This window comes from Chiloscyllium plagiosum, chromosome 3 (genome assembly GCF_004010195.1).
Source record: "Chiloscyllium plagiosum isolate BGI_BamShark_2017 chromosome 3, ASM401019v2, whole genome shotgun sequence".
Classification (NCBI taxonomy): Eukaryota; Metazoa; Chordata; class Chondrichthyes; order Orectolobiformes; family Hemiscylliidae; genus Chiloscyllium; species Chiloscyllium plagiosum.
Window position 1 is genome coordinate 133,015,699 of NC_057712.1, and position 11,370 is coordinate 133,027,068.

Below are 11,370 nucleotides of genomic sequence, written 5' to 3' on the forward strand. Positions count from 1 at the left end.
TTGGACCCTTTGCATGTGGGACTGAGAAATGCCCTGACTTTACCTGTTTCTCAGTAAGGATCACACGTCCAAGCAACTGGTTCTCAAGACCTTTAATGGTTACGGTGAAGTCAATGATGGATGTCTTGGCACTAATTTCTGGAGTGTAGGCTGGGTTTGGAAGTTTTGTAGTAATGTAGAACATGAAACCAGCCATGACATCAGTTTCTTTATCACCCACTTTCACCTATAAAATCGAAAGAAAAACATTTTATAGATAGTAATACTGACATTATGTATTTTATTCCCTCTCTTCTCATGGTGTAAGGTCCTTTGTTATCCGCCCTGGACCATGAAATGGAATAATATGGGGCAGCACGGTGGCTCAGTGGTTAGCACTGCTGCCTCACAGCACAAGGGACCCGGGTTTGATCCCTGCCTCGGGCAACTGTCTGTGTGGAGTTTGCACATTCACCCCATGTCTGCGTGGGTTTCCTCCGGGTTCTCCGGTTTTCTCCCACAATCCAAAGATGTGCAGGTTAGTTGAATTGGCCATGCTAAATTGCCTCATAAGTAGGTTAGGTGTATTAGTCTGGGGTAAATGTAGGGGAATGGGTCTGGTGGGTTACTCTTTGGAGGGTCAGTGTGGACTTATTGGGCTGAAGGGCCTGTTTCCACACTGTAGGGATTTTTTGTCTAAAACATCAGTTCCCTTTTGAACATGTGGTTTATTGCATTCATAACTTGAAGAAGGAAATGCTCTGAATTTTACTGGGGCTGAGATTGCAGAGATTAATTAGGAAGTTAATTATAATGTGGAGGGTCAGCCTGTTATTTTCTGTTTAACAATTCATAAAACTGGGAAGTCATGCAAAGATAAAGCAGCAACTAATGGAACAGTTTTCTGTTTGTTAGCTCTCAAACAAACCCTGGTGTTAAAACAGATCTCTGGGAATAATTGGAAACTGGTGGCTTCCTATCCTTGGATTTCAAGTAGGCTTTTGATAAGGTTTCCAATCTATAAAATTCTAATCGCACAAGATAGGATGTTCCTGATGTTGGGGAGTCAGAACTAAGACTCACAGTCTAAGGATACAAGGTAAACCAATTAGGACTGAGATGGAGAAAAGTATCTTCACTCAGAAAGTGCTGAGCACGTGGATTCATTACCACAGAAAGCAGTTAAGGTCTAATCATTGTATAATTTCAAGAAGGAGATGGATACAGCACCTGAGGCTACAGAAATCAAAGGACAAGGGAGGAAAAGCAGGAACAGACTAATGAATTATATGATCAGCTATGATCATAATGAATGGTGGAGCAGGCTTGAAGGGCCGAATGGCCTACTTTTGTTCCTATTTTCTATTTTTATGAATGATATGTGCCACTTGTTAGCCTGAAGCTGGATATTGTCCGGATCTTGTTGCATTTGGACATGGCCTACTTCAGTATCTGAAGAATCATGAGTGGTGCTGAACATTGCAGTCATCAGTGAACATCCTCACTTCTGACCTTATTATTGAGGGAAAGTCCAATGAATTGATTTGTATTGCGTAATGAGAAAATCAAACTGTAAGAAGTTGGATGTGAATGCCTGCAATAATGCAGATGGTAATGACAGACCTTTATTAAATCAGCTCACCTTGAATGTGGTCCCAGATTTGATGAAATTTTTCTCCAGCACATTGTCCAGTGCAGGATCTAATTCTTCCTGCACATCTTCCAATAGCAGAGGACGTCCAAGTGAAAGAGCATCCTCCAGGTGATTCCGGAAATACTTGTGATTGAGCGATGTTACCTTTATAACAAAAGTAATTTGTGTTTGTAGCTCAAACTCCACTCCCCCCGTGCTTTAAATGCACTGACTGCAATGTTGTTACATCTCTACAATCTGTCATGCAGCTAGAAGATTGTAACATATTTAAGCATGCTTATGTCTTTTAAGGCAGCTAGCCATATCTTTTTAGACATATCTGAAAATTGCCTTGAGTAGGGGTGGCATCAGTGAGACAGTCTATTGATAGCTGCTCATTTCTCAGATGAGAAAAATGCACAAACAGTTAAAAATTACTACCAGGGTCTTAAAAAATATATCAGAGATATTTTAAAATATTAATAAAGATTATCAAGTTACTAGCCAGAATAATAATTTAACTTTACTTTCAGAAATTAACATCTAACATTTCAGTATATGACTTAATCCATTAAGTTTCTGAATTTTCATCAATATGCAGCTTTAGAGTTTGGAAATACATTTCCCTAGATTTCCATAATTATTAATGCATTATGGTAACTAGGTGAGCTGGCACTCACATAGCTAAGTCATATCAACAAAGCCAAGGTTTAATCCAAGGTTTGTGCTCAGTTAGTTGAACCACATACTCAAAGGATAAAGAGGTATTAAAATTAGACTCCATTCTCCAGATCATGAAGAGAAAGCCCCATTCTTTACTATCATCCAGAAAATTCCTATGAAACTGTTCATGTGTAGATACTGAGTGGGGAGAGAATTGAGCTCCCCAGTCTATTGACTTGCTGACATTCAATGTTGTGATTTATTTGTGAATAGTGACCACTTGAATAATTCATAGATTCATAGAGATGTACAGCATGGAAAAGACCCTTCAATCCAATCCTTCCATGCCGACCAGATATCTCAACCCAATCTAGTCCCACCTGCCAGCACTCGGCCCATACCCCTCCAAACCCTTCCTATTCATATACCCAACCAAATGCCTCTTAAATGTTGCAATTGTATCAGCCTCCACCACATCCTCTGGCAGCTCATTCCATACACACACCACCTTCTGCGTGAAAAAGTTGCCCCTTAGGTGTCTTTTATATCTTTCCCCTCTCACCCTAAACCTATGCCCTCTAGTTCTGGACTCCCCGACCCCAGGAAAAGTCCTTTGTCTATTATTCCTATCCATGCCCCTCATAATTTTGTAAACCTCTATAAGGTCATCCCTCAGCCTCCGACGCTCCAGGGAAAACGGCCTTAGCCTGTTCAGCCTCTCCCTATAGCTCAAATCCTCCAACCCTGGCAACATCCTTGTAAACCTTTTCTGAACCCTTTCAAGTTTCACAGCATCTTTCCGATAGGAAGGAGACCAGAATTGCACACAATATTCCAACAGTGGCCTAATCAATGTCCTGTACAGCCGCAACATGACCTCCCGACTCCTATACTCAATACTCTGACCAATAAAGGAAAGCATATCAAACGCCTTCTTCACTATCCTACCTACCTGCAACTATGGAATCAAAATCTTCAGCAAAGAAGGAGAGAAAAGTGGAGAAAGAAAATAATGTGGCATTGATTTGTGGTAGTCAATTATTTTATGTTCATGATCAGTATACTGCTCAGATACTGAATATATGTTGAAAAAAATCTGTCCTTTCCTACCTGCAGTTCATTATGTTTCTCCTTCTTTTTGATCCAGGTTTTACCCTGTGTTTGAGGGTCAATGAGAAGTGGATACCTGGTTGCTTTGGTAACAATGATGCCATTCTGAACTGACAGGTCATCACTTGGTAATCCTTGTAGGTTCCACTCACCAATCTGAGAGGTTAGAATTGCATAGAATTAAAAAGAACATTCTTTGAAATAATTCTAGCCACCAATACTGATTATTCAATGATTACTGAGGACCATGCCAAAATTAATTTGGAAGAGATTGTATTCGACACTGCAATGTAGTTAATGGTAGCAAACAGCCCAGTGATTACAGTACTGAAGCAGCAGTCTAGAGAATCTTCCATATATAAGGTGCTAAACTGAAATCCATTAACCTGGTATCTGCAAAAAAAATGACAAGAAAGCTACTGAATTGTTGTAAACATTTATAAAATTGTTGTAAATGTTGTGAAATGCCCTTCGAGTGACAGATATAATTTCCACACCTCATATTGTGGCCTAAAGTGACTTCAAGTTCTCATGGCATAGTTGACATTTAATGGACAAAGGAAAAAAACTGTCTTGTCAGCATTCTTCTTCTTAGGCAGCCCATTGAATATGATCATTTTCCCCTATGGTTCAATATGTATTGAGGAGATGGGCCAAATCAATTGGGTGTCTGCAAAACATATTTAGGAGACTGTAATCATGAGTTATATAGTTTGACTTGGTTATTGTAAAGTAACAATTCAAGGTAGGAACAACTAACTTGAGAGAAAGCTAAAATTACTGAGTGAAAATGCATCTGGCTCAGATCGATTGAAATGAGCGATTTGCTGGCAAAACAGGATCTGAATAATGGGCTGCCATTTGAATGGATGCTGTTTGGGCACATACGCGGTCCTTTGTCATTAAGGTACGGGAGCACAAACAAATTCAGAGTTTACTTGCCAATAAAAGAGATAGTGATTAAAATGAAAAAAAAAATGTAATTTTAACAGACGTGAGGTGGGCAAACACCTATATTGAGTTTTGAAGTCCCACAGTATTATTGAAAATACAAATAAGAAAAGCAAACAGAGAATGTAAGAGACAAGCAATTAATATAAAAAGGAACCCAAATGGGATATGGGAACCAGGAGAGAATACGAGAGAGTAATAGAATGATGTGCAAAATACTTAGACAAATAACATAAGTAGAGCACAGAAAATCAGTCAGTGAAGTCAGGTTAAGGGAGAAAGTAATGAAATCAAATCAGGATTTCTGTGCATTATGGAAATGCATGAAGTACAGTAAATAAGATTGGGGAGTCACAGGCACATATTGTCATGCAGAAATATGATATTGTGGTGATAACAGAGACTTTGCCAAGGGTAATACAAGGTGTTGAACATTCCTGTTTAGAATGATAGAAAGGAAGGAAATGAGGAAAAGTAGTATTGCTTAAGTAGTAAATTGCAGTGCTGGAAAAAGAACATGGCTCAGAGAGTTGAGGACAGGTCAATCTAGTTTGACCTAAAGAACAAAAGGGGTGTAATTATTTTCCTCGGAAGTCTGTAGAATATTAACTTGTGGGAAGATGTGAGGGAACAAACCTGCAGGAAAAATTCAGAAAGGTGCCAACATTATCAGGTGGTAATATTGAGGAACTTTAACTACCCAGCTAACTGTCAATAAACGAAAGAAAAAAAGTCACTACAAAAGAGGACATTTCTAAGGTAACTGACAAAGGAAACAATGGTGAAATGAGGAAATGCTTTTGAATGTTATGAACAATTAGGATTTAGAATTCACTGCCTGAGAATGTGATCAAGTAAGTTCAAGTGATTCCAAGAAGACATTAATAATTTCAGATACAGCTAAAATCATTGGAAACAAAGGTATTTGTTACATTTTATATCCCACTTCTAATAATTACATACTTCTGTATGGCTGTACAAATAATCAAACACTTTAGTTGATAGACAGATTGCCTCATCGTTGAAAAAAACATTCCTTCAGACAATTGCAAATGAAGCATGTGATGACAGTGCAATAACAGCTATAAATAAACACCAAGCCAAGGCAGAAAATTATCAATTGAGAGGGTATGTTGTTGAGGTGTGCAAAGGTTGTGATCTGTCACTTAAGACTGAGTGTAATAAACACTTAATATCACGTAACTCTGAGCCAATCTCACCATAGCCTGGTCCACCAAGAAGGCTATAATGTTTAGACTATCTGTATATGGAATCCTCTTCTTCTGGAGCTCTGCTTCCCAGATTACTTTCAGTAATATATCTCTGAATGTTTGATTGAAGGGACCACTATACGAAAGAAAACCAGTAGCCAACAGCACATCTCCCACCAACCTAGAATACAAGAGATGCAAAGAAATCAGTGTAACGCATGTCAGTGTAAAGTAGGAAATGGAAAAGACAATAGCAGGAATGTTTTTTCAATTGTTTAGTCACACAAAATGTAAAGATTATTAAAACAAAGACATGACGTCAAAGCTGATGGACACCAAGTCAAAACCGGAAAGGGAACAAACACCTCCAGCTAGACCATGTTGGCTTCAAAGGACAGTGAGATCTAGAAATTCATAAGGACCTCCACTGGTCTGGGCCTGTCTTTATTATTGTGCATAGTTTGCTCTGCAATAATTAAGGAAGGAGATGGCCCACTGGTATTATCAGGAAAATATTAATCGAGAAACTCAGCTAACGTCTGGGGGTATGAGTTTAAATCTTCTCGTGGCAAATGAATTAAAAACTAATCTGGAATTAAGAATCTAATGATAACCATGAACCCACTGCAGAATAACCCATCTGATTAATTCATGTTCTTCAGGCAAGGAAATCTGCCATCCTCAATTGATCTGGCCTATGTGTGATGGCAGATCCACAGCAATATGGTTGACTCTTGACTGGACTCTGAATTGGACTACTCGATTACATCAATTGACCCAAACTCGAAAGAAAGAATGAAAGTGGATGGGACCGCTTGGCATTAACATAAATACTGGAAACAACAAATGAGAAAAGTCTGTAGACCCTGCAAAGTCCTCCTTACTAATATCACAAGGGTACACTCTCGGAATTACAAACAATATCCCAAATAGTGCCATCACCATCCCTAGGCCAGTAAGCTGTGCATGGTTAGGAAGATGAAATCCCATCCAGAGGGAGACACAGCCCAAATCAGTACATAGTTCACAGAGTATGAAGGCATCATGGGAATTCAGTGCAAAGGAGAATAGGTGCTTTTTGCTTACTTTTTTGACTCATAGCTTGTAAGTTTTTTTTAATTAGGTAAATTGAAGCCCAGGTTAGGGGTCAATGACAAAAGAGTGGCATCACATAAACTATAAGTTCATTGGTTTATAATAGCTACTAATTTGACAGTACATTACAGGTTACTTTCAGATTGAAGATAAATAAGGGAAAGATTTACAGGTTATAAACAAATAGACCAGTTGGATTTTTAAAAAAACATTAAGAATTAAGTAAATAATGGAGAGCTGCAGGGCCAGGCGATGTGTTATAACTGTGGATGCTGGTGAGCCCCATTGAGGTTCATTGTGACTACATTGGCAGCAAGTGTTGGTTGCTTGAGGAACTCTGGCTCAGAGCTGATGAGCTACAGTCCAACTTTCAAACACTGCGACACATGAGGGATGGGGAAAGGTACCTGAATGCTGTGCTTCAGCAGGCGGTCAAACCCTTAGATTAACTAGTTGGAGTCAGTCAGTTGTCAGGGACAGGAAGGTGTGAGTACGAGCGAGACAGGAAGGAGGATCCAGGAGGTTGCGCTGAAGGAGCCTCAGTCCTTGAGCTTGACTAACAGATTTGAGATTCTTGCTCCCTGTGGGGACATGAGCAGAGGCTGTGAGGAGGATGAGCAAACTGACCAAAGCACTGTGGTACAGGGAACCATTCAAGAGAGGGGAGAAAAGAGAAATGAATTTGTAATTGAGGATAGCATAGTCCAGGGAATAACCACTGCTCTCTGTGACCAGGATCGAGAGTCGCCAAAGGCTGTGTTGCCTGCCTGGTGCCCAGGTTCAGGATATCCCATCTAGGCTGCAGAGGAACTTGGAGCGGAAGGGAAAAGATTCTGTAGTCATGGTCCATGTAGCTACCAACAATAAAGGTAGTCAGGGGAAAGAAGTTCTGCTGGAGCAATATGAGCAGGTAGGGACTAAATGAAAAAAGCAGAACCAAAAAAGTAATGATCTCCAGATTACTACCCGAGCCAATTGGCACAGGGCTAATTGGCACAGGGTCAACAATATTAAAGAGATATTGTACAATATCTCATGATTCAAAAACTGGGGGTGTGTGGGAGAAATGGGCTAGAATTTGAGCGACACTGGAACCAGTACTGGGGAGAAAGGGAGCTGTTCCCATACGACAGGCTTCACCTAAATAATGCTAGAATCAAAGTCTGCCTAATCACATAACTAGGGCTGTGGATAGGGCTTTAAACTGAATAGTGGGGGTGTGGATTCAGTTGTATGAAAAGGAGTTAAAGGTGGGGAGGGTTCATCAGAGTTTATTGAAGTTTCCAGAACAAGGCGTAGGACAGAGGGTATGGAAAGGGTCAGGAATCTAACTTCAGGCACAACAGGTAAGGAGACAACTATGAGAAGGAGGGGGCAGTCAATGGAGGACTGAGCATATTGTACTTAAATGCACACAGCATATGAAACTAGGTAAATGGACCTTGTAGTGTAGATTAAAATTGGCATATATGATGTCATGGATTTCAGAGATGTGGCTGCGAGGGGATCAGGATTGGGGAATACATATCCAAAGATATACATCCTCTCGAAAGGACACACAGATGGAAGAGGGAGAGGGATTGCCTTGTTTGTAAGAAATTAAATTAAATCAATAGTAAAAAATGATATAAAGTCAATAGTCGTAGAATCTGTGTGGGTAGAGTTGAGGAACTGCCTAGGAGAAAATAGTCTGATGAGAATTGTATACAGGCTTCTTTGTAGTAGTCAGGATGCAGGGAAAAAATAAATCAGAAGACAGAAAGGCATGAAGGCAGAAATACTTCATTACAATAATCACATGGTGCTCCCATACTTAGGAGGACTGGGAAAATCAGTTTGGTAAAAGATCTCAAGGAAAGGAATTTGAGGAATGTCTATGAGATGTTTCTTTGGAGCAACTTATGGTACAGCCCCGAGAGAACAGGCAATTCTGGATTTGGTGTAATGATCAGATGTGTACTGTGCAGATCATTCACCTTCTTCTGCATTAGGTGCCACTTCTCTTATTCCTGTTTGCAACTCTGACCTCCTGTTTGACCTCGGCTGAGGTCTAATGGGAAGACATCGTACACCCATCAGTTAAGAAGAAGAGCTTCTTTCTGGCCTGGAGCAGATTACCTCATGAGGCCTCAGTGAAGTGAGGTACAACATTTTGACAGGGTGAAGCCATCTCTAGAGGAAACAAGAAAGCTCTTATCGTGTTCCTGATTTGCAATGAAGGGTAGGATGCCGAAATGACATTTAAACGTGGTGCCAGGATCTTTGAGTCATGGAAGGTGCAGTCCACCATCTGCATGAGACATGCTTTAGGGTTTTCTATTTTTTAGCGTACATAACATATACCACAGAGAGTTTAGTTCTTGTTATAGAAGTAGGAGGAGGCCATTTGGCCCTTTCAGCCTGCTCCAATATTTGATAAGATCTAGACTGATCCTCTATCTCAATGTTGTATCCCTGCTTTCTCCCACTGCACCAAAAATCTCACAATGTATGAATCTTTTTCTTGAAACAGATTTCTTAAGTTTTTTAAACAATAGCTGTTTACATGGCCAGAATATCAGAGATATAGTCTGGGTTCTGTGCTTACTAAAGTTAATGAGATTACAAACATTTATCCGACTGATTGGAGATGTTATACAATTCTATTACACCAAATGGTTGACTGAAGGTATATCAGAATGTCACGTACTGTGGTGTATGCAATTGTCTTTTATAGTTTCGCAGAATCAGGCCAAAAAGCACAGAAACAGACCCTTTGATTCAACCAATCCAACCCAAACATAATCCCAAACTAAACTAATCCCACCTGCCTCTGTTTGACCCATATCCATCCATTTTAAACGTTGTAACTGTTCTTGCATCCATCACTTCATCTGAATGTTTATTCCACACATGAACCACTCTCTGTGTAAACAAAAATGCCCATGCCTTTTTAAAATCTTTCTCTTCTCTTCTTAAAAAATATTGCCCCACACAATGGAAAATACACCAGCCATTCATCTTATGTACACCCCTCATTATTTTATAAACCTCTATAAGATCACCTCTCAAGCCCGTACGCTCCAGTGAAAAATGTCCCAGCCTATCCAGCCCCTTCTTATAACTCAAACCATCCATTCCTGGCAACATCCTGGTAAATCTCTGCTGAACCCTCTCCAACATGTCCAATAATATCCTTCCTATAATAGGATGACCATAACTGGACTCAGAACTTCATAAGAGAGTTAAAATCACACAACACCAGGTTATAGTCCAACAGGTTTATTTGGAAGCACTGGGTTTCTGAGCACTGCTCCTTGCCAGCTGATGAAGGAGCAGCCCTCTGAAAGCTAGTGCTTCCAAATAAACCTGTCAGGCAAAACCCTGGGTGTTGTGTGATTTTCATTGTTGGACACCCAGTCCAACACTGGCACCTCCAAATTACAGCATAAGAGACCTCCCCAGCTTCCTGTAAAACCTTAACACAATGCCCCAACTCCTACACTCAAGAGCAATGAAGGTACATATGCTAAACACCTTCTTAACCACCTGTAAGGGTTGCAAGCTTCAAAGAATTATGTACCTGAACCCCTATCTCTCTCTGTTTAACAACACTCTCCAGGGACCTGCCATTAATTATATAGGTCCTGCCCTTGTCTGTTTTACCAAAATGCAATACCTCACATTTATCCAAATTCAACTTCATCTGCCACTCCACAACTCATTGATCCAATTGATCAAGACCTTTTTGTAATCTTTGATAACCTTCTTTACTGAAAAATGTGTTGCTGGAAAAGCGCAGCAGGTCAGGCAGCATCCAAGGAGCAGGAGAATCGACGTTTCGGGCATAAGCCCTTCTTCAGGAATGAGGAGGGTGTGCCAAGCAGGCTAAGATAAAAGGTAGGGAGGAGGGACTTGGGGGAGGGGTGTTGGGAATGCGATAGGTGGAAGGAGGTTAAGGTGAGGGTGATAGGCCGGAGAGGGGGTTGGGGCGGAGAGGTCGGCAGGTCAAGAAGGCGGTGCTGAGTCTGAGGGTTGGGACTGAGATAAGGTGGGGGGAGGGGAAATGAGGAAGCTGGAAAAATCTGCATTCATCCCTTGTGGTTGGAGGGTTCCAACTTCTCTTTCCAATCCTCCCACTTCCTCCAAACCAAAAGAGTAGCCATGGGCACCCGCATGGGCCCCAGCTATGCCTGCCTCTTAATCGGATATGTGGAACAGTCCATCTTCCGCAGCTACACTGGCACCACTCCCCACCTTTTCCTCCGCTACATCGACGACTGTATCGGTGCTACCTCATGCTCCCACAAGGAGGTTGAACAGTTCATCCACTTTACTAACACCTTCCACCCCGACCTCAAATTTACCTGGACAGTCTCAGATTCCTCCCTCCCCTTCCTAGACCTCTCCATTTCTATCTCGGGCGACCAACTCAACACGGACATTTACTACAAACCGACTGACTTCCGCAGCTACCGAGATTACACCTCCTCCCACCCTGCCCCCTGTAAAAATGCCATTTCATATTCCCAATTCCTTCGCATCCGCCGCATCTGCTCACAGGAGGACCAATTCCAATACCAAACAACCCAGATGGCCTCCTTCTTCAAAGACTGCAATTTCCCCTCAGACGTGGTTGACGATGCTCTCCACCGCATCTCCTCCACTTCCCGCTCCTCCGTCCTTGAACTCCACCCCTCCAAACGCCACCAGGACAGAACCCCACTGGTCCTCACCTACCACCCCACC

At 41.3% G+C, this 11,370-nt stretch overlaps 1 protein-coding gene across 1 annotated transcript in view; it reads right to left on the bottom strand.

The window, feature by feature from the left end:
* The window catches only part of LOC122540182 (dynein axonemal heavy chain 8-like), a 1,320,893-nt gene that overhangs the window by 165,442 nt on the left and 1,144,081 nt on the right, over positions 1-11,370 (bottom strand). The window contains exons 73-76 of the mRNA XM_043675532.1: positions 5,557-5,728; positions 3,386-3,541; positions 1,622-1,777; positions 44-226 (exon numbers count right to left, since the gene is read on the bottom strand). Coding sequence (XP_043531467.1) covers positions 44-226; positions 1,622-1,777; positions 3,386-3,541; positions 5,557-5,728 — 667 coding nt within the window. The remainder of the gene's footprint in view (positions 1-43; positions 227-1,621; positions 1,778-3,385; positions 3,542-5,556; positions 5,729-11,370) is intronic.